The sequence below is a fragment of the Penicillium canescens genome (genome assembly GCF_028828765.1).
Source record: "Penicillium canescens strain IBT 15451 chromosome Unknown utg000002l_segment0_segment0, whole genome shotgun sequence".
Classification (NCBI taxonomy): Eukaryota; Fungi; Ascomycota; class Eurotiomycetes; order Eurotiales; family Aspergillaceae; genus Penicillium; species Penicillium canescens.
In genome coordinates, this window is record NW_026703964.1 from 5,460,037 (window position 1) to 5,482,919 (window position 22,883).

The following is a 22,883-nucleotide window of genomic DNA, read 5'->3' on the forward strand; positions in this document are numbered from 1 at the left end:
ACGGAGGTCCGGACTGAAGATAACGACCACCAGGAAGATCGGAGGAGAAGGAATGACAAAAAGTCGACCAAGTTCGCAGTGCGCTCGAACAATGGAGTTGTTTCCTGCAGCGAAGCAGTCCGAGTCGCGCTGTGGACTGGAGGATCCGAGACACCCCAGAGCCTAGACTGTGTCGCACTAGGCAGTCAAATCGAGGGAGCGCGCAATCCAACCACTTTTCCCCGGGATGAAGAGGGAAGAGAAAGCGACACGTGAGGAACGTCGAGGGACTGAAGGGGTATGGAGGGGACCGGGTCAATTGAAGCGCCGAGGTTGAAAGAAATGCAGACGGGAGGCAGCGGCAACGGCAGGACGTCAGTCCGACATGGCCGTTAGAGCGGTGAGATATGAAAGAGAAGCAACAAAGAGAATAGCGATGTGCTGGAGGGAGGAGAGGTTGAAATGGCAAAACAGAGTGGAGGGGGGCGAACACGGGGAAGGGGCTTCTTTCCTCCTTCCAGAAGGCCTTGGGGCGGGACGGGATGATCCTCAAGTAATCTTAGTACTAAGCCTAGCTCACATAGTACTTTCATTTCCACCTATTGCTACGATGATGGAAGTACAGTTGGAACATAGATACGCAATATAATTTCCTTTCATCTATTCTTCACTTTTATCCATTTTCTCCCATCTCATTTCTTCAGCAGAGCCTCCGATCGCAGTCAGTGGGCCCCCAAATGACGCCTCTCATTTTTTTCTTTCTAGAAGGTCCACGGGTTAGGTAAGCGCAGATTCTGTAACCGGAGGTATGAGCCTGCAGATACAGCCCAGATGGAAATGCCTAGGTGGGTGTCTTGATATTTACTCAGTAATATCACTTTAGCTACCTAGGTACACCTAGATATAATTATTATACAAAGAAAGAATAAAATATAAAAGACAAGTGCAGGCAAGATTGGGGCCAAAGCGGAACAAGGATAATCCGGATGATCTCATCGACTCTAACCGAGTTGGCCCTAATGGTCTAGCCATATCTACGGTCTATATATATTAGATCACTTCTAAGGTTATAGTCACTTGTAGTCACTTATAGTTACTTATAACATTTGTCTCTCTGATTATCATACCTTACCTATTCCTAGTTGTACAATTACATCCTTGCCAGGTGCAGCTGCTGTCCACGGTTCAATTGCTGATCACTTCTCTCTGATAGGGTGCCAGTCCCTCCAATCATGTCAATGATACAGGGATTGCCATATGCAACTTTTGACTTTGACACTTTACTGCAGGTATGGGGTAGTATACGGCTGAATATTCCGTTTTGCCCCTGATGTAAAGGGCTGATCAAATTTCCTAGTTGATCCCCTTACATATTGTATACTATAAGAGAGGCACAGTCGCGTCTCAGACACTTGAAACACCCTGAGTTTATTGAGGTCACTCTCCAAATATGACGTGTTATACAGAATGCTCTCAGCAGACTAAGTGGGACGGAAAACCTACACATCACAAGGGATTATTAGTGGATATCCGGAGTACTAGACCCACTTTACTGCACTTTGCTGCACTTGGCTGCAGATACTGTAGATGCTGTAGATAGCAACTACCTAGGTAGATCCATGATATAGAATAGACATCTACTCAAACCGACAAATAATCTTCCCCTTAGTAGTGTTGCTCTCCAGCAACTTATGCGCCTCCTCAATCTTCTCAAAGGGAAAGACCTTCTCGACAAAAATCTTAAAAGTCCCATCACAGAACTTAGGCAGTGCATGCTCGACAAGGGTATCCCGCAGTTTCCGTTGATACTCCTCATCCCGACTGCGCAGGGTACTCCCCTCAATACGCACCCGCTTAAACAGCAACGGCGCAATATTAACCCCATCAGGCAACTTGCCACCACCCATCAAGCCCAATAACACAATGCGACTATCACGCGCGGCCACGTCCAGATTTCCCTGGAAATAGGTCGCGCCGATGAAGTCGATGGTTAAGTCAACGCCCGCGCCGCCGGTCTCTTTTTGGATCTCGGCGGCCCAGTCTTGGGTCTTGTAGTTGAAGGCTTTTGTGACGCCGAGTTCTTTTTCAAGGAAGTCGATTTTTTCCTGCGAGCCTGCTGTTGCGTAGATGGCTTTGGCGCCTTCTGCTTTGGCGAGCTGGATGCCTGAGATGGAGACTGACGAGGCGCCTGCGTGCCACAGGACGGTTTGACCGGATTGGAATTCGCCGATTAAAAAGAGGGCTTGCGAGGCTGTGATCCAGGTCTTGGGGGTTGGTTAGCATGGATGGTGGATATTGCTTCTTCTCTTCCTTTGTTCGATGCTTACTTCTGGAACACCGGCTGCTTGCTCCCATGACAACTCCGACGGCTTGTGCACCAGCATCTTGGTCGAGACGGCAATGTACTCTGCGTACGCACCTATCAATTTGTCAATATCAGATCGCTATATCAGAACTTCCCTCCCCTCTATCCGAGACATTGGTCCCGGGTGGTAGTTGAAACATACCTCCGTATGCAAGGCCGAGAACTGCATCCCCAACCTTGAAATCCTCATGCCCGTCCGGGCCAAAACTCTCAATCACTCCGGAGAACTCCACACCCATGGTCTCAGGAGCCTGCGGCGGAAGCGGGTACAGACCCTCCCGCTGCAGAAGGTCCATGCGGTTCAAACCGAATGCATGGATCTTGATGATGGCTTGGCCGGCTGCTGGTGTGGGCTTGGCGATCTGGTCGACAAAGAGGGATGTTGCGGGGCCTTTGCCGCCCTTGATGCCTGGGGTGGGTTAGCTTGGATGTGAGACATGGCTGTGTGAAATGCAAAAAGGAAAATCAAAAGAAGGGAAGGGACTTTAAACTGAGAGATTGTGTAAGCATCGTGTGGGTGGCATGTAGGCTCAATGTTGGTGTATGCTCGGCGATGATGGAATCAGGTGGGGGAGCTTCTTCGGAGCTCCAAGGTCTTCATCCGCTTCCACTTACCAATAGCTCGCATGGTCTCGCTCATTTTGGGTGGAATGGATAATGTCAGATAGCTTTCTTCAATATTTGCAGGTTATAACCTTTTTGTATCTGGTGGAGATCTTCAATGAGCTGACCCCATCCATGTAAATCGGCATTTGTCATCAACAGCTCCCGAGGTCTATCGTGGCGGTAAATCGGCACAGGAAACCCGGGGTTTTCTTTCCGTCTTGTTGCATTTTGCAATTCTGAATGCGCATTTAGCTGCAAAGCAAACCGTTTGCTTTTAATTGAGTCAGTGACCCCTTAGGCACGCTGCGTTGAGGATCTACACCACTGGAACTGAAATCGTGCCTGGCAGCAAATATCGATATGGATTGCAAGATGAAGGAAATGTCCAACATGTTCAAGGTTCATCTATAGAAGTAAATGACTCCATGAATAAGGCGTCTCGTTGGAAATTCTGCATGGTCAGCAGCCCCATAATTGCTAGGCCTACGTAGTGTAAGTTAGTAAGAGAGAAGGTGATGATAATGCCATATTCCAGCTAGACCAAGTTCCCGGTGTAAGCTATACGACCTAAAATGATGTGTCTTTATACTGTAAAGCTCACATAAAGGCTTCGGCTACAAGCAAAAAGATTGGTGATGGCTGTAAGTGTGATAGGGTCGATGTCATGAGCTATAGTTATCTCTCGCTTAACGTGTAATCCATCTGGATTCTTTTATTTAGCCTCTATTCTGATGGTGTGCACTATGTGTTGTTGGGTGTACCCGGAAGACCCCGCTTTCATCGACCAACTTCTTTTCTTCGTCCATAGTAGGAGCTGATGGATCCACATCGTCGCGAATAAGGGTTGGAAAAAAGCAAGGATTCCTGTGCGGGCCGCATCTAGTGTAATTAACGTTTGTGAGTGTTCCAGGTAAGTCGGGAAAGGGCGCCACAAGTACATACCTGCTCTGTGCCCAAGTCGTGAACATGCTGGTTCTGCGCAGCACTGGTGGACAGAACGTAGGTGCTTATGATGCCAGTGGTAGCACAGAGATGTCCAAGGCTCAGAGGATGGTATATTAGGTCCTTGATGAAGGAAGACCCGAGAGGGAGGAATGAAAAGAGAGGGAGAAATGAAAAAAAAATGAAGAATGCGAAGGAGGAAAGAAGAAGTAAAAGAGAAGGGGGAGGAGGAAGGATATAAATACAAATCATTGCATATAGAAGAAAGCGAATGTACATGTAGGCACTGGCTCTGCATGCTGTAGATACACTACATCACCAAACAGCTACCCAATTTACAAAGTATATGTACTTTTTACACCTCTCATTTAAATCTGAGTATCAATAGCGATGCAAATCAATTCCTCTAGCCATAAACAAAGAACAAAACTGATAATCATAAGTGGCCAGATCCATGTACTCCATGCATTTAAGAATAAAAATAGAAGCCGTGCATTTCCATCATATCAATCAGCCTCCTTTCCTATCCCACACCTGTAGCATAGACTCCACGGACTTTTCCCAGGTGCCAAAATCAAAGATCAGAGAGACGCCGGGGAATAACGGTGACAAAGACGGAAAGCGAAAACAAAGACAAAGGGAAAGGGGACTAATAAATGGAGAGAATGGAATAGAATGGAAATATGACAACAACCAAACAGGATATGAGAATAGATGATTTCCCGCTGAGGGACACCCGTGGGTGTTTTGGCTGGAGGAATCAGTAAATGAAAAAAAAAAAAAAAGAAAAAGAAAAAAGACATAGCTTGTGGAAGAAGAGAGCAAAACCCGTGCAGACTTTTTTTCCTGAAAGTGCCACGCAGATGCAGTAGAAGAGAAAGAAAAAGTTATAGGGTACTATCATACAGGTTGATAAAGAGCTCTGGAAGGGGAATCCGAGGTCTTCATGCGTTGGGAGTCACTATGAGAGGAGGTTCTTCAGCGAGGGGCTGGCGCTGGCTCCGGTTCCTGCGCTTGTGCCATTCACACCCGCATGTCTGCTGGCGCTGGGTGGTCCCGCCATGACAGAGGGTGGTGTATCTTCGGGACGAGTGGGAGGGGTAGAGGTAGGACCACGAGGATCGAGACGGGCTTGAGTCACCGGCGGTGAGTGGGACGGGGCTCCTAGACCGCGGTCGACAGAGTACATGCGAGGTGGGGGCCCACCGTTCAGCGCGCTGAGTGAGGTTTGTGGCGAGCGGTTAACCGTTGTTGCTTGCACGATCGGAGGAGACGCGGAGGCCGCGTACGAACGAGGTGGCGGCTGTGAGAGATGCGGCGAGCGTGCTGGTACGGGTCCATATGGGCTCTGGTGTGCCGGGTAAGGAGGCGGTGGGGGACCTGGTCCCGCGCTGGTATAGTGTGGTGGTGGAGGTCCTGCGGCATGAGGTGGCGGGGGATAGTTGTTCATGTGATGAGGAGGTGGAGGTGCCACAGGATAAGGAGACGACGACATGCCGTTGCGAAGGCCATTGTCAGGCGGGGGTCGCTCGTATGGCCCGGTGTAGCCTGATACAGGGATTCCATTGTGCGGGTGAGCTGGAGGCATTGGTCGCCCAATCACACCACTCGGGGGAGGAGGGTGTGGGTGTGGGTGTGGGTGCGGCACAAATGCATGGCCAGGCATACGGGGAAGGGATGGCATTTGTTGACGTTGCTCAGAGTAAGGCGAGGGACGAGGAACAGGCGAAGGTTCAGGTGCAGGCGGAGGGGGCGGTGCCGGATTCTTCAGGTGGCACTTGTGGCATTCGTAGGTCGGTTCGCTATGGTCTCCATTGGCAGCAAAGGCCGGGTGCGGATGATGATGTCCTGTTCCGTTGGACATAGGTGGTCTGTAATCAGGGCGTCTTGGAATAGTCCACCACTTGGGGCTAAATCCGGTAGAACAGCGGAAACACTTTCGGTTGGTCTCAACCTCAGTAGATGGTCGCGGAACAACGTGGTTATCTGTGTCAATTTCCATTGGATCCTCGGGCGCATCCTCACTCGGAGCCGGTTGGGCCTTCGGTGTATCCTTGGGGACCGGTACGGTGCTTGTCGAGGCTCGTCGGTTTGCAGCATGACCGTGAGCATGGTGTTGCGGTGCTGGAACAGACTGCTGCATGTAATCCGCTTTGCGAATGGTGCCAGTGAGAGTAAGATCGGCCTGTTTGTATGTCTGAGCGAACAGCTGGAGCGCATTGAGCTGGTCAGTGCTAGTCTGCTCGCCGATTTCATGCAGAGTGCCTGACACGCTGTGGTTCGGGCAATAGACAACAGGTGTTGCTGAGCCAACTTCATCGCCTAGGCGGATAGCTCGCATGCTGTCGCGACGAGAACTCTTGACGGGAGTGACATCAAAGCCGAACCGGTAATTTGCCTGGAAAGCACAGCCAACATGGAAGTGACCATTGCAGCCGGTAAAGCTACAGGAGACACAAGCGCCCTTGCTGGACTTGCAGATTTTGCATGTCTCGCGCCAACGGTCTTTGGGGATAGATCCGAATCCTTCGGCTGGCTCGAGCTCCTCTGCATCACCATACTTCAACTCCGGGGTCCACAGAGTGCAAAGCACGTGGGCCCAGTTGTTTCCTGCAGTGCGCTTTAGAGGTTCCCGTGGGCCAACGGGTTTGCCTACGGCCTCCTGCCGCTGACGGTAGAGCTTGATAGCCTCATTGACCATCTCTTTCTCCATGCGCTCCTTCTCCTTGTCGCGTTCGGTCTTCTTCCGGGCGTTGTTCTTCGGCGTCTCCATAAGGTCGTGCTCTGTCCAAGATACTGGACATAGAACACACTCATAGTTGGTAGAGATCGAGGGGCTGCGGTCGTTAGAACACATGTCACACAGCCATTTGTTGCTAGCGCGCGAATCTCGCACGCCATAGCAATTGCGATGAACTGTTAGACGACAATCGCGACATGAAAGATGTTGCTCGCCGGATGGTTCAACTTGGTTGCAGATGGCACATGGTAGCGTCTTGGCCTTCGGTGGATCGGGGACAATTGGTGGAGCTTCCACCGGCTTTTCGGGGACCACCTTCTTCTTCGGCATAGGCTCAACTGACGTCCTAGTTGAAGTTGCGGTGCTGTCCTTCTCAGGGCGAACCTTCTTCTTCGTCAGATCGAGCTTGCCCTCCTGCAGCAGTCGAGGGTTCGAGTCGAGCGGGATGCCCATCTGATTCGCGGTAGTTGCTGTGACACTGTTGATAGTGAACGGAGTTTCGGTGGCGACAATCAACTGAGCCAGCAGTTCCTCGTCGATACGGCGTCGCCAGGACTTGTTGCCGCTGTTTGCAATTCTCTTTGCGACCTCGTCAACGTCCTCATATTGGATACCGTACTTCCGCCACAGTAAAGCGCAGCGGAGACAGAGTGAGACAGTAAGTAGAGGGCCCTTGTCCTTCTTGTTTGAAGGTTCGGCGGGAATGGTGGTGCCCGGGGGAACCAAGGGCGCACGGCGCCATTGTCGCGAGCTGCGGGTAGAGCAGAACTTGCAGTGGAATCCACGCTTCTGAACAACCGCTTTTTCCGAGTCGAAGGCAGAATCGTCATGATCATCAGCCACGTCGTCGACCAGCTTGGATGAGGTGACACTGTGGCGTCGGACCTCCTTCTTGCCGCGTCTCCCCTCATAACTACCCCAGATCTGCCGACCGCGGGGGTCTTCTTCCACATGTAATAGAACCGAACAATCTGGTAAATGGGAACTGTCTTGACGTGCTTCATGATGTTGCGCCATTCCGATCCATACTTGGCGACACCCTGTTCGAATAGCTTGAGTTCATCCGGTCGAATATGAGGCTCCTTGAGATCTTTGTACTTGTTGACCTTCTTCAGCTTGACAAGCGCGGCCTGCACATTGAAACTCTCGGCGTAGAGAATTGAAAGCGCCTTGTCTAGGAAGTTGGTGTTGTGTTTCTCGACACCAATACCAGGAGCCAGTTCCTTGGCTTGGCGCATGTAGTCGTCGATAAATTTCTCGCGTTCCTCCTGGCTCAAGTGAGATCCTGGGGCATCGTCTTCGCCTCGGGCGGGGATCTGCTCGGAAGTCGGCATCTTGAACAGGGGCTCGGCGGTACGCGCTTGCTTTCCAGTCTTTTCGTTAATTGTAACCGGTTCATCCATTCCACGGTGGATATAGCCAGTCGGCTCGTCTTGAATCCATTTCGGTCGGTTGGCTCTCTCATGCTTGGCGGCTTCCAGCGCAGCTTGGGCAGCGGATTTCCCATCTTTTTTCGCACCAGCAGCCTTTGCCTTCTTTTTCAAGTCCAGAGGCTTCACGTATTCAATTGCACGTCCTGGCCAAGCTGCGACCATGGCCTGGTGTCGTGTTCCTAAACGTGAGCTTGCACGGGGGTAGATCCGATCGTCGTAATCAAGGGCATCTTCGACGCGGCAGTGAATACCCAGGTAGCGGTAAGGCCACATTTTCGCCTGTGCAATCTGCTCCACTGTCGCAGGCTGGGGCATAGGGTCTTCCTCGGCCGTGGGAGAGCCGTCAGAATTGCCATTCGCAGTGCCGTTCGTATGATGGTGGTCATCCTCCTCTTCTTCCTCCATGACCACATCCTCGCCGTCTGGTCGAGCCCCACTAATCAAAGGTGTATTGCGTGCCTCGAGCTTGCGTTCCTGAGCGCGGCTGCAGGCGGCACAAGCCCACGCAAAGCCTCGAGCGGGTTTCTTGGTCAATGCGGGCCGTACGCAATACATGTGATATGTTGAGTGGCAGACTGCACAGTCGACGGATTCCGAATTTGCAGCATATAAACGACATCGCTTGCACGTCTTGACGGCGCCTGTCAATTCCTTCCCTTTGCCGATCTCAACGAGAATGAATTTCCACCGCTCATCCAGGACCTTCTTGACATTGCCGGGAACATTAATAATATCTTTTGTCGGAATAACATCATACATTCGATGGATATATCGGTCAAACATCTTGTCGTACCAAAAGCTGTTGCGTGCTTTCTTATAAGAACTGATGTCATCGATTTCTGACACATGGCGAATCTCACACTTTCCTCGCAACGAGGATAGAGGACATGTGTCGGAGTGCATTGACGCAAAAACAAAGCGAGTGTCAGGAGAATGGCGCTGGATGTCCCGTGGGCGATAGTACCAGTTGACTCTCAATGCCTCAATGAAACCGTCTGGCTTAGTTTTGGATGGAAGGAACTCCATAATTCGAGCCAAATAATATGGTTCACCCGGCGGTTCACAAATTAAATAAACATGGTCTAGCGATGGTTAATTTTGCGAAGCCGTAGGAGGGAGATGAAAACAAACCATTAAGACCGAGAGTGGTGCCATCATCAGCTATTAATTGACCATCCTTGAGATAGGGTCCAGAGTTTTCAAAGCTCATCATATTGGTGAAGTAGTCCCCATCAGAATCACCAGGGGGTTCAGTGAAAATCTTCTTGGCAGCCGAGTTTGAATTTGGGGTGCTGGCGGGTTGTTTGCGTTTTCTCAGATTAGAACCATTCACATCATCGGGCCTGGCGGAGAATGATGAAGTGCCGGGAATGGCATCTTTTACCGATCCATTTGCGCCGTTGCCATTGGTCAGACTCTTGCGTGGTTGCGCCAGCGAGGTCTTCTCATCGGGATTGGAGCCGTTGACAATATTAGTGAGTGCCAGGCTGTTGCGCTTGGCCTTTGGCGCGGAGGCATCCATGTCCACATCTAGGTCACGATCCTCGGCATAGTTGGGCCGCGGCGCATTGCGACCTCTCGATCGCGTGCCATACGTGGTGGCGGAGCTGTTGGCCGAATCGGCCACAGCCTCCGGAGAGTTGGGGGTGGTCATCGAGTGTGACCTTTAGTCATCCACGGATTGAACGCGTGAAGGGGATATATGAGCTGTGGCGGGTTAGTTCAAGGATCCCTTGAACAAACACGTTCAATGGGTGGTATGTAGGAGGAGATACACGAGGGGGGCGAAAATCTCAAAATACGGGTGGGCAGATATGGGAGATCATCCAATGTGCGCGGGTGTCGCGAACATCAAATGAGGGAAGAAGTTGGGAAGAAGGAAAAATTAGGGAAAGTGGGAACAAAGAGTGGACCGTGTCAGATCTTATCCTCTCTGCAGGGGTGAAGGGCGTAGCACAGATATCAAGTTGATAGGGGCCATGGGAAAAAGAGAAACTTACGAGAAGATGGAAGATCTGAAGATCTGCACGCGAAGAATAGTATAGAATATCAAGGGGGATGAAAAATTAGAGTAAAGTAGGAGAGTGGAGTGGAAGGGGTAGTGGGAGTGTGAAAGTGATAAAGTGTAGAGAGAAGAGTGTAGGAAAGAGTATGTAGAAGGGAAGATGGGTCGGGAGTGGAGATGGATATACGGGGGGAAGGGGGAAAAGAAGAGAAGAACTGTGGGAAAGTCAAGGATGGCCCCTAGTCCCGATATGTTAATATGACGGATCCTCAACTTGCTTCCAACGTCTAACGGTCTCTTACTCGTGACCTGGGAATGTTGTCACGTATGCGCATAGAAAGAGAAGAGAGCATTCCCCGATTTCGATATTGGTATGAAAATTACAGCTTGATCCTGTACGACCAAACACGTCTGCCCGGGATTTTGGATTTTGATACTCTGGCCCCTTGTGTCTAATCCCAGTCCTTTGCGCATAGTGGATCCTAGTCTACGAAGGCTATATTGCCTCATTCACCGGTACAGTCCGGCATTATTACACAGAAGCAAGGGAACGTGTGGCTAGTCAACATTCAAACAGGAATCAAAGAGCCAACATGGGTGAATCGAGGAATATAGGATGATCGGGGAGAAAGGTCGAGTCAGACCCAAGCCAACGGGTCAGATATAAGTTAACGGGCATACTTTTGGTGGGCTAGAGCTCGGTCGAAGCTCGGTTGGCAAAGTGAATAATGTAGGGACGAATCAGAACATATGCGTTGGCAAAGTATCAAACCCCTACAACATTATCCGAAACACCAGGAACCATCAAGTATAAGTTGCCCATCAGTTGCCCAGGGACATGAGTTATAAAACTACAGAGTAGATATCAAGGAATGTAAAAAGATCCATGCGACCTAGAACAGAACACTTCGAGAGCAAGCGTAGAGTCGAAGTGCAGATATAATTTCATGTCGATCAATACCGAGACAATACCGGTAATTGAATGTCCAATGACGCCGATTTACTTCCGTTGCCACCTATGCCGGCATGCTCCGTCCACGGTCCGATTGTGTTGGATTGAGGCCGATTATATTGACTATATAGACAATAGAGTATACTCGCTATTCAGATACGTCCATTAATTCCTTTGGCATAGGGCATATCACATTTCACACCGTGCATGAAATAGGTGGTACGCGACTCATGATACAGTCGTTATGACGCCTCCACCGAGTCTCAGAATTTGTCCAATTTTGGATCCATTTTTTTAGACCGTGTGTTCCGGATTACAGTACAACGGAGTACTGCTGCCTGTTCGAGATGTCTAGACTAGGTAGAACACAACGTTGGCCAGCTTGCCCAGATCCCACTTAGGCATTTGTTGTCCCGAATAGATATATAGACGTGCACTCGTTTCAGGCTACAATGAGTCTCAAATTTGTAGCCTAGCTTTAAGAGCTAATAGCCATAGGGGTGTCTTGGTGCGATTATTGCTACGGGGAAAACTCGTGCAAGGGGTTGAACATAGAAAGAATCACATCTCCGATCCAGGAACAGGAACACTCCCGATGTCCGGATTAGCTCGGCTGACTAACTCTCCTGCCTCAGGCCGGGATTCAACACCCGTGACGACAATAACAAATAACAAACAAAAGAGTGAAATACATCTCTCCTATGGACCGATGCTTCAGGCATGTCGAAATCGGGCATCCAGTCGCGCGGATTCCAGACCACCATTGATATCGCCCGAGGATATCAGTTAGCGCCTGTGGCAGGCCATAAGCGACCACCAGAAATCGAGCAGACTCCCGACCTCAATCCAGGTCCAGTCGTCAAGCAAGCGACCGGTTCTGGGCAAGGCCAAAATGCCAATGCTGACATCTTGGTGGGTTCACCGTGGGAATCAGCGCGGGCTTTACTAACCGCCCCCGCGAATCGCTTTACTGCCAGCAAGATCCATCCCGGCGCAGGCGCGGGTGAGACATCACCAGACGAGGAGAAAAAGAGGAGTGTGAGTACTTCTGCCCCGGGATCTAGTCAAAATCCCCTGCTGTCACTCTCGAATCCGAAGTATGGTCTGCCGCTGTCCCTTACTGCCAATTTTGCCGCATTGGGCGTCTCCAATATCTACCCGTGGCAGGCGTCATGTTTATTGGCGAAAGGTCTGCTCTGTGGTGAACGACACTTGGTTTACACAGCTCCGACGGGTGGAGGCAAGTCGCTTGTTGCGGATGTGTTGCTCTTGAGGCGGATCATTGAGAATCCAACGCGCAAAGCACTCCTCGTTTTGCCTTATGTCGCTTTGGTACAAGAGAAGCTGAAGTGGATGAGGCGAATTGTTCAAGATGTGGAGAAAAATATTCCAGATGAAGAAGATGACGACTCTTCGTTTCCTCGCAGGCGATGGAAGCGTGCTCAGAAAAATATCCGCGTTACCGGATTCTTTGGTGGAAGCCGGACGACGGCTACTTGGGCTGATACTGATATTGCTGTTTGTACGATAGAAAAGGTGTGTATGCTTTGTGACAGGTGTTGCTGCGGAATTCTGATGATCTTTTCTACCTAGGCTAACTCGTTGATAAACACTGCAATCGAGGAATGTAGCATTGGTGATCTGGGGGTCGTTGTGCTTGACGAGTTACATATGCTCGACGATGAGCATCGAGGATATCTCTTGGAACTCATGGTTACCAAGCTGTTATTGCTCCAACAGGATATCCAAATCGTTGGCATGAGTGCCACACTCTCTGTATGTGCTTTTTCCCATTAGGGATGGCTTTTCTAACTGGATTATAGAACACTGAAATGTTGGCGGAGTGGATGAACGCCAAATTCTACATTTCCACGTACAGACCAATTCCCATCGACGAATACCTAGTCTACGAGAATGCCATCTACCCAGCTGCAACATCAAGACAGCTCTTCCAAACAGCATCCAAGCTGACTGCTGCTGCGTCCGTGACTGATACAATCCCTCCACATCGAGTCATTGAACCTTCCGGTTTTAAACAGCTCAGTAACTCAGCTACGAATGCCACGGTAGCTTTGGCAGTCGAAACTGCAGCCGCAGGGTTCGGTGTATTGGTATTTTGTGGCAGTCGCCAAGCGTGCCAAAACCAAGCTGCTACCATCGGTGAAGCAATGCCGCCAGCAGAACCAGATGAAATGAACAAACGACTGGATCTTCTTGCTGACCTGCGGAGCCTTGCATGTGGCCTAGATCCAGTCCTTGAGACTACAATTCTCAGGGGAACGGGGTTTCACAGTGAGTATCCCATCATCTAGGATCAAACGCAATTTTACTGACCTTTCTTTAGATGCCGGTATGACAACGGAAGAGCGTGAACTTATTGCACAGGCATATGATCAGGGCGTACTGAGAGTCCTCGTGGCCACATGTAGTCTTGCAGCTGGAGTAAATCTTCCCGCAAGGCGAGTCATTATCAACGGGGCACGAATGGGCCGTGAGCTAGTAGGCCCGGCAATGTTGTATGAGCCACCTTTCCCTTTAAGTTAATTAGAGGAAGCTGACAGAAACAGTCGACAGATGTGTGGACGTGCGGGACGCAAAGGCAAGGACGAAACCGGCGAGACCTATTTGATATGCGTTAAAGCCGACATGCAAGCCGTATGCGACCTGTTGGATGCTGACATGCCTGCCATCGAGAGCTGCTTGGCACCAGAGAAAAGAGGTCTAAAAAGGTGTGTCTCGCTTCTTCGGCCTTTGGTATTTTACTCACATCTTGGAAGGGCGCTGTTGGAAGCCATAGCAACAGGACTGGTATCAGGCTGCGACGCAATCAAAGAATACGTTCGATGCACGCTCCTTTTCCGAACTGTGGACAAAAAACTTGCATACACCATTATGAAATCTGCACTTCAGGAATTGCTTGATGAAGAACTCATCATCTTCCGAGAAGATGAATCATACGGATCCACACCATTAGGACAGGCAATCGTGGCCTCGGCCTTTTCCCCTGAAGATGGGCTATTCATCCACGAAGAATTAAAGAGAGCCTTACAAGCCTTCGTCATGGACGGCGACATGCACATCTTCTACATGTTCACCCCTCTCCAAGCAGCAATGAACACACCAATCGACTGGCAAATCTTCCGAGACCAGCTAGACCGACTAGACGAGAGCGGTCTTCGAGCCCTACAATTTGTCGGCGTCCAACCCGGCTTCGTGAATACAATGTACCCATCCACCGATCCCTTCCCTCCCTCTATAGTATCTCCTCAAACCCATACAACCCATGCTAACCATCGACTCAGGGTCCAATCCGGCGCTTCCCTAAAAGAAACAAACCCAACCCAAATAAAAACAGCCCACATCTACCGCCGCGCCTACACAGCCTTCCAACTCCGCGATCTAAGCAACGAAACCCCCCTCTCGACAATAGCATCCCGCTACAAAATCACCCGCGGCACAGTCCAAACCCTCGCCCAACAATGCCACGGCTTCGCGGCGGGAATCGTCAAATTCTGCCAACGCATGAATTGGGGTATGATGGCCGCCGTGCTGGATCATATGCGTGACAGGCTGGAGGCTGGTGCGCGTGCAGACCTGCTCGAGATGGCTCAGGTTACTTTTGTTAAGAGTTGGACGGCAAGATTGCTTCGGGAGAATGGGTTTAGGAATTTGAGGGCTTTGGCCGAGGCCGAGGCTAAGGATTTGGTGCCTATTCTTATGATGGTAAGTTCAACTGCTTTGGTTTCGTATAGTGGGCTTTGATGATTTGATCTGGTGCTGATTTTAGTTCCGGGGTTAGGTTAATCCTCGTAAGGCGCAGAAGAATCAGCTCTCGCCTGCTGATTCGGAGCGCTATGCGGCGAAGTTGTTGGTTAGGGCTGAGACTATTATTTCTCATGCTAATAAGATCTGGGGTGAGTATTTGTTTGGTTATGCATGTTGATATGGGTACGTGCTGATGTTGTCGAGCTAGATCGGGAAATGCAGGTTGAATTGGAGGATTGAGTGTTGGCTTTTTGTTCAAATTTTGGAATCTTGCATATTAGGAGTTATATGGATAGCATTGGCATTTAGATAACCATTGACTTTTGCTATATGTTTGGACTGGACTTTATGTTGTGAATTGCATCCGATTATGGACACTGAAGTCTCAACCCTGTTTTTCTATACACGTCTTTTTGATACGTAGATCATTCTAGCTGTAACGAACTAAATTCATGGCTTCGTAATAGTGTAGATAATATTTCGAAATATACTGATACTAAGCCAGAACTATGTTTTCATCCCGAGTTACAACTATATATATCCCACCAACCACCACAACCACAAGCAACCTAAAACCCATTCAAAGCATTCTGCGCTAAAATAACGTCCCCCTTATCCACAAAATCCGCCAAAAGCACATGCGGCGCACGATTATACAACCCCTCACACAAAGTCGCCTGCGCACCAATACTACCCTCACCCGTAGCGGCATTGGTAGCATCAGCCTTATCACGGTCCGGAACCAACACGCCTAGAATATCGACATCCAGGAAATGGTTGACGACATACATGCGACCTGTAGCCGAGGCGCCGGATGGTCGATCGATTTTACAGCTCGAGAAGGTCGAGTCTGTTACGTCGTAGGGGGTTTCGAAGTAGTAGGTGAATTCGTCGAGGATGTAGTTTACCTTTGATGTGTCGGCACCGTAGTCTGTTATTATTCAGGGATTAGCATAGTCTTATGATTTAGCCCTGGACGTTGTGCTTGAGAGCGTAATTGTTGGTATGATTAGATGTAAACATACCCAGGAATACGACTAGTCTCTTGCCGCTTGAAATCATTTCTCCCAGTGTTGGCCAGTCAGATATCGAGAGCGGGTTTGCGGAGGGAGTGTATGCATAGCTGTTGATACCGCTGCTAGAGAATGTATCGCCGAACTCGCTGATCGGTACTGAGTCTCCGTTTGTTAGGAGGAGCGTGACGACTTCGTTTGGATTTGCGTCTAGCCACTTTTTCACTGTTTCCAGGAATGATTTGAGTGTTCCTGCATCTTCGAGGAAACAAGAGGTATGGCAAAGCTCGAGAGTGTTCTTGTCGAAGACTGAACGGTGTGTTTGTGCTTGTAGGTATCGGATCCCCATGTCCAGCTGGGCTGTTACCTCGATGTTCTGGTTTTGTTGGGGGAGAGGTCCGACGAAGGGTGAGTCGTGCGAGCCGACGAAGGTGATGTTTGAGTAGGATCTTGTGCAATACTCCGAGTGGCCGTTGCAGGTTGTTGCGGCGGCTAGGGTTGACGTTGATACCGACGGGGTCGGTGTAGATGTAGATACCGACGAGGATGGCGATGCTCGTGGTAGCAGTGTTCCTGTTCCTGGCACTGATAGCACAGGCTGGAGAAATAGGATCGTGCTGAGCAGTGCTCGCGTCAGTCTTTGGTGTTTCGGAGCCATCGTAGCTAGGTGCGCCGTTTGGCTGTTGGTCCTGCGGCCAGAGTGAAAAGAGCGCTACTCCACGTCTTTATTCACTGCCACCCCTGTCACGGTATCGCATCCATCGTGATCAATAAGTAGCAGTCATCGGTCACGCCGGAGAGCCCGCTGCCACCGTGAAAGAGGTGATAAGTCCATGCCGGCAACATTCCACATGTCGATCCCTGACCAAATGAGAAGTCCGACAGAAAAACAGACCCGACTGACCATCGTGTCTCATGTCAGGTTCATGGTTGGTGATAGGGCATGAATATCATCCCGGTCTCTTGTGACCGATGTAACCACAGCCCCCGCACCAATAAACAGAGTAGAGGTCATCCTCCAAGGCTTAAGGGTGTCTCCGGACCTGATTGTGATTCAATCTCGGGGATTCTCCCTTCATGCAAGTGATCGAGCTAGTTCCGCCATGTTGCATTTGGTGACCCCGCTAGGAATGGCCCCTGTGGTAGGACCTCGAGTCAGGGGTATGGGAGAGTTTGTGTTGATAGCTGTAGAAGTATATATTGCCTAGTCATATAAAGATTCGTCTAGATCATGAAGAACGTGTGAAAATATCAGCTTGGAGCAGTTGTGTAAACTGATGAGTACTTGATGTTCTGGTCAGATCTGTAAAGTTAATCAGTGGAAGCCGTGCGTCTTCTCATAAAGCAACTGATTTTCCATTAGTATAGCACATGCATCATGTAAAATTGTGCAATATACTGTTCTGGTGGAGGTGTTAGAATGATATTGATAGCTCTACCGCGATCCACACGGGCGGAGAGAGGATGCTCATTAGAGATTGACACAGTATACTGGACCTGCAACTTGAATAAACAAAGAAGAATAAAACACAATCAAGTACCACTAAGTAAAAGTAAGTTGTAAGCCAAGTTGAATATCTCGGAGAGCGGATGTCCCTGACAGCCACCTGTGGCTGGAGTTCCCCTAAAACGGCCCCGATCCATTGGAACATCATCTCCACCGTTCCTTGACACGTCAAGCTCAACACATCCTCCGAACTCTCATATACCTACCTACCTTCCTCTCGCAGCTTCAGTTAATTGCTGATCTCCCCGCATAACACCGCATCGCCGCATCACCGCACCGCTGGTTCGCCCTCGACTCCACCCTAGCTAAACAACGGAGCAATGGTCTTTCGGAGATCTCGCTCATGAGCTCGATGGCTGAGGGCAGTGAGGGTTGGTCGCGCGAGGATGAGCTTGACCTGGGCCAGGAAGACGATCCCCAACAACCCGACCATGGCGCCCTCGACTACGCCTTACCTTCCCCGCAGGAACCGGCGGAAGATGAATTGAACACGTTAGATGATGCGGAGGACCAGGATGTCGAGAAGACGGTGGAACCGGCAGATCCGTATCTTCCAGAAACTCCTCCACCCCGAAATGCGGAATGGGCTCGATCAAGGAGCGCGGATGGAACGGGGTCAACCCCCGACGATTCCCCATCCTTACATGTCAGTGACACGATCGGCGCGCAACTTGTATAGCAAGCTGATTAATTATAGGGCTCTGTCCCGTCTTCCTTGAGCAGCAGTGCTCTGGCTCTCAGAGGGTCTCCGCTGGTCAGCCCAAGCCCGGCCCGTCGTCCGTTCGACCTTCGCTTCCAGTCCCGACTGTCATCTTCGCCACAGAGTGTGTCTAGATCTGGCTCGCCATTTTTAGCGCATCTACACTCACGGCAATCCTCAATCACCAGCCAGGTCTCCGCGACACCAGAAACGGAAACCGAACCGCTCCAGGGGCCTTGGGATGTCGTGCGGTGGACAAAGTTGCGGAAGATCACCGGGCAGGCATTTTCGGAAATTGGGAAGCGCAACTTCGGACGGCCGACTTGCCTAGCTGTATCTACGTCGATTGTCATTGGTACATCCAAGGGCATTATACTTGTGTTCGACTATCAACAAAGCTTAAAGACTATCATTGGAACTGGCACACCAGGTTTGTCAAATGCTATTTACACCGATGGTGCATTATACTGACAATATTAGCTGTTGAATGTGGAGCTGTTACTTCTCTAGCACTCTCTGCGGACCACACCACGGTTGCAGGAGGCCATGACTCGGGCGACATCTTTACATGGGAAATGTCCCGCTCAGCGCGGCCATTCCTTCACATCCCGCCAATTCCGGCCAAACAGGTAGAGACTCGGATATCTGATGGCCATCTTTCGGGTTCTGCGGTCATCCACATAGGGTTCCTCGGCACCAGACGAACTGCCCTTGTGTCGGCTGATACACGGGGCATGGCGTTTTCGCACTTGGCAACAAGAGGAATGGGCGCAGTAGGACGGACAGTAAAATCGACCCGAATTCTGGGTCGATACCCTCAACCTTCGTTAGAGGAAACACGGCGACGAAAGCCCAGCTCGGTCCTCGCTTTCTCTCCCCTGCCGCTCGGCAATGTGGAACAGCCCACTGATTCTTTGGGCCTTGTTGCTATGCTGACCCCCTATCTTTTGGTCATCGTGTCCACTACACCAGTGGCGCAAACGCAATACAAGGCACCACGACCAAAAGAAGTACCGGCACACAGTGCCATGACTGGAGCTTTGGCATGGTTCCCAGCCATTCGATTGAAAGGCAAAGATAGTCAGACTTCAAATACGAAGCTGGTCTACTGCTGGTCAAATGTGTTAACAGTGCTTGAAGTCACGGAAGCGGAGACAGATGAACCTGTGGACCGAGACAGACCTCCTAGCCTTGTCTTCCAAGCGCGCAGCAGATGGAAGGCAGACGAAGCCATTGTAGCAGTCCAGTGGCTCAGTCGGTCGGTGCTTGCCGTGTTCACGATCACGCAGCGACTGCTAATCATTGAGGATTATTCTATGCATGTGACGGATTCCATCGATCTGGCCAACCGACACATCTACCACGCCGATCTTTTCTCCTCACAGCTCCATACGCTAGTGGAGCAGCTTGACGAAGAAGATGAGTCCATGCATGGGGTGGTAGCCGATGCTTTCTATATGAGTTTCCGCTCCTATAAAGGTCGCTTGTTTTTGCTAGGTTACAGCGAAGCCTTGGTCGGCAATCTATCCAATTGGGCCGACCGACTACTGGCGTTGATGGAGGCGGGTGACTTCATTGGGGCTATTCGTTTGGCAACATCTTACTACACAGGAAGTGCGGAGAAGCTGACGGTTGGGCTTCCCGAAGAGGATGCTATGAGACAGCCTATTGTGCAAGAAAAGCTTTTGGAGATGATCTCTGCATCCCTCAAGTATGCTTTCGGTCGAAACGCTGAGGCGAACAGTGCTCGACTGGATAACCAGGAGCTGGCGGAACTAGCAGAGGTTTCCATTGCGGCTTGTATCCACATGGCGGATGAGGAGTTCCTCTGGGAGGAAGTCTTTAACTGGTATGAAGAGCAAGACTCGGTGGGAATCTTCCTGGATGCCCTTGAACCTCGTATCGTCGATGGAACGCTGCGATCGCTACCTCCCACAGCGGTTAAAGCCTTGATCAACCATTTCATTGGAACCCACTCGGCTGGTCGTCTGGAGGAGATTATCTGTCTCCTGGATACTACCACAATGGACATTGACCAGGTTACAACGTTGTGCAAGCAGCATAATCTGTACGATGCCTTTATATATGTGTGGAATCGCTGTTTGATGGACTACGTGGGACCATTAGAGGAGCTGCTACGTCAAATCCCAACACAGACGGAGCCTTTGGTCAACGGAGACTATGCGATCGAAATGAGACGGCAAAACAATGCGATGAAAATGTTCCCCTATCTGTCTTTCATCTTGACAGGTCGCATCTATCCCACCGGTGAAGATATGGACGAAGCCGAAGCCTCGCGTGCCAAAACCGAGTTGTACCAATATCTCTTCTCGGGTCACGGATCTGGTACGTCTAGCGATACCGCAGATTCATTTTCCCAACTTCGGGCCATGCTCAAGTTTGATACCTCTAGCTTCATGAGCATGCTCAACGAAGCTTTCGAGGACAGCTTCCTGAACGAGTCCGAGAACGAGGAGGCGCCCACCGGTGTATCGATCAATCGACAGTACCTGATCAGCATTTTGCTACAAGTTATGACGGCCGAGTTCTTCACTCCTTTTGATACCATTTACCTGGACATGTTTGTTGCGCGCAATCTTCCCAAATACCCCCAGTACATTCTCCTTTCAGGCACGACTCTGCACCAGGTTCTGGTGCGTGTCTGCCAGTATCCCGAACCGGATATGGCGGACGACTGTGAATTGAGTGCAGAGTATCTGCTGTCCTTCTACCACCCACCCGATATCCAGAGCATGATCCCCCTCTTCAAGGAAGCACGCTTTTTCCGCATTCTCAAGTCGACATATCGATCCGAGAAACAATACTCTCAATTGATTATGACCTACCTCGAGGATCCGAATGATCGTGCGTCCATCTTTACCTGTCTGCATGACTGTCTTCGCTCAGGATCCGGGCTCGGCACGAAGTCGAGGCGAGATGTGGTGGATGTGGTGAAGCAGCGCGCTCGAGATATTGTCTCAATTGATGTGACGCTCACTGCCCAAACAATGCAAGAGCTGGCTCCTGAAACCCACTCTACGTTTTTGCGGGTTTTAGAAGGCGATCCCCAGAATCAGTATCACTACTTGCTGGTACTGGTTGAGCCGCACGCTCAGAGTACAGAAACTCATGCACCGTCATCTGTCGAGAACTGGATGATCGAGCGCTATGTGCAGCTCCTGTGCAGATACAATCCCACCCACGTCGCGGATTACGTTGACGGACTGCGCGTTGGCGACATCCACCTAGAAGAGCTGCTCCCCGCTATAGAAGAGAGCGGCGCCATTGATGCCGCTGTCATTCTACTCGCTCGACAAGGCCAAGTGCGCGAGGCGCTTGACCGTCTCGTTTCACATCTCAGCATCCTCGAATCCGGTCTGGTCGGTATTCTCCAGAGCGTCCGCGAAAGCCCCGACTCAGCGAGCACGGCCGAGGCAATCGACGACCTCATTGAGTCTCTCAGCAAGTATGCAGGCGTCGGAACCTGGCTTTGCCAGGGTCAAAGCAAGACCAGCAAGCAGTCACGAATTGGCAGCACAAACGGCAAACGCGGCGCGGCAGCCCTCGACCACCCTCTAGCATTCGATGAAACCCTCTGGCTCGACCACATCGAAGCCGTCGTCCGCATCGCAAGCAACGTCTTTGCCTTCATGCAGGGAAACAACACTCAAATCACGGTCTCCTCCCAACCCACCACCTCCCTCGGCGGCGAAAGCGGCCGTCTAACAACCTTCTTCCGATCCCTCGTCCAACAAGTCTTCACAGCCCTGCTAGCCAGCACTGTCAAAGCAGGCACTTCAACCTCCGAACGAACAGACGTGTCCTTCCTCCGCATCCTGCGCGCATTCCTCACCCGCGCCGCAACCTGGTCCCCCTCCCTCCTCGAACTCCGCGCCGTCTTAGCCTCCATCTTCTCCGCTTATTCCTACGAGAAATCCCTCCTGACCCTCGCCAACGGCATGCTAGACCGCGACCTCTTCGTCCATGTGGATGAAGTCACCCGCCTCCGCCAACAAGGCTGGCGACCCCGCGGCCACGTCTGCGAGATCTGCCGCCAACGCATCTGGGGGCCCAGCGTCGGCGACGCGCACTGGTCCGCGTGGCAAGAAAAGCAATCTGAAGCTCACCAGCGCCGCATCGCCAAGCGGCACGAGGATGCCTACAACCCGGACGAGAGGGGCAAGGGCAAGGCCGCCGTTGTGGGCACCGGTCATCCGTCCCATCTGGATCGCGCGGCAGCAGCGCATGCACTCGCCCATCGCGGTGACAGCCATGATGACGCCGAGCATGCCAACTCTAACCCTGCAGCCGAACCAGGGACTGGGCCTCCGAATGGATCGGTCGGAGGAAACACACCCTTGGCACCGGTCGTCGTCTTCTCTTGTCGACACCTCTACCATAGACAGTGTGTTCTAGACGCAGTCAGCGCCCGCGCCCGCACCCGCGTCTCCACTGAAACCTTTCGGCGTGACCATTCGCCCGACTGGTCAGGGGCCGAGATGTTCTGTCCGGCATGTACATAGCAGCCGCGCTGGGATGACTTCCTTACAGTAACTATACTGAGTGGAGATTATGATTATTATTTTTGCTTTCGGGGATATCCATGGTGAATTATCTTGCATGTATAGCCCGCTGTTATTTTCCTTGTTTCTAGCTGGGATGTATCCCTGCAATTGCATTTGAGCGTTCTTTCTTCTGTCTTCCATGATCGTATCTGTACATGTACATGTAGTGTGGCATAACGTCAGGAAGCGATGTCTCAACTGTTCTTTGTTGCCAAGTTCTCAGCTCGGCGCACTCAGCTCGCTTCATTGCAATGGGCATTTCAACCGCCCCGGCAATGTACATGTAACACCCCGGACATCCGGACATTTGC

At 50.9% G+C, this 22,883-nt stretch overlaps 5 protein-coding genes across 5 annotated transcripts; 2 read left to right on the forward strand and 3 right to left on the reverse strand.

Moving 5' to 3' along the window:
• Nucleotides 1-1,616: 1,616 nt before the first annotated feature.
• Nucleotides 1,617-2,984, reverse strand: N7446_003314 (NAD(P)H-quinone oxidoreductase; the record flags this gene model as incomplete). Its single annotated transcript, XM_058512063.1, has 4 exons — nt 1,617-2,243; nt 2,307-2,398; nt 2,487-2,753; nt 2,960-2,984. The coding sequence occupies 4 exons, from the start codon at nt 2,982-2,984 to the stop codon at nt 1,617-1,619; spliced, it is 1,011 nt and encodes a 336-aa protein (XP_058377599.1).
• Nucleotides 2,985-4,853: 1,869 nt separating this feature from the next.
• Nucleotides 4,854-9,719, reverse strand: N7446_003315 (DNA-binding E3 ubiquitin-protein ligase SNT2; the record flags this gene model as incomplete). Its single annotated transcript, XM_058512064.1, has 3 exons — nt 4,854-7,487; nt 7,550-9,147; nt 9,197-9,719. 3 exons carry the CDS (start codon nt 9,717-9,719, stop codon nt 4,854-4,856), a joined length of 4,755 nt encoding a protein of 1,584 aa, XP_058377600.1.
• Nucleotides 9,720-11,742: 2,023 nt separating this feature from the next.
• On the forward strand, nt 11,743-15,027 carry N7446_003316 (DEAD/DEAH box helicase; the record flags this gene model as incomplete). Its single annotated transcript, XM_058512065.1, has 9 exons — nt 11,743-12,558; nt 12,616-12,798; nt 12,846-13,314; nt 13,367-13,538; nt 13,590-13,751; nt 13,800-14,246; nt 14,325-14,745; nt 14,822-14,936; nt 14,996-15,027. 9 exons carry the CDS (start codon nt 11,743-11,745, stop codon nt 15,025-15,027), a joined length of 2,817 nt encoding a protein of 938 aa, XP_058377601.1.
• Nucleotides 15,028-15,344: 317 nt separating this feature from the next.
• Nucleotides 15,345-16,458, reverse strand: N7446_003317 (uncharacterized protein; the record flags this gene model as incomplete). Its single annotated transcript, XM_058512066.1, has 2 exons — nt 15,345-15,718; nt 15,813-16,458. The coding sequence occupies 2 exons, from the start codon at nt 16,456-16,458 to the stop codon at nt 15,357-15,359; spliced, it is 1,008 nt and encodes a 335-aa protein (XP_058377602.1). The 3' UTR covers nt 15,345-15,356.
• A 1,201-nt stretch (nt 16,459-17,659) lies between these two features.
• N7446_003318 (CORVET complex membrane-binding subunit VPS8) lies at nt 17,660-22,530 on the forward strand (the record flags this gene model as incomplete). The annotated part of the gene is made up of 3 exons (XM_058512067.1): nt 17,660-17,953; nt 18,005-18,437; nt 18,488-22,530. The coding sequence occupies 3 exons, from the start codon at nt 17,660-17,662 to the stop codon at nt 22,528-22,530; spliced, it is 4,770 nt and encodes a 1,589-aa protein (XP_058377603.1).
• Between the last annotated feature and the right edge of the window lie 353 nt (nt 22,531-22,883).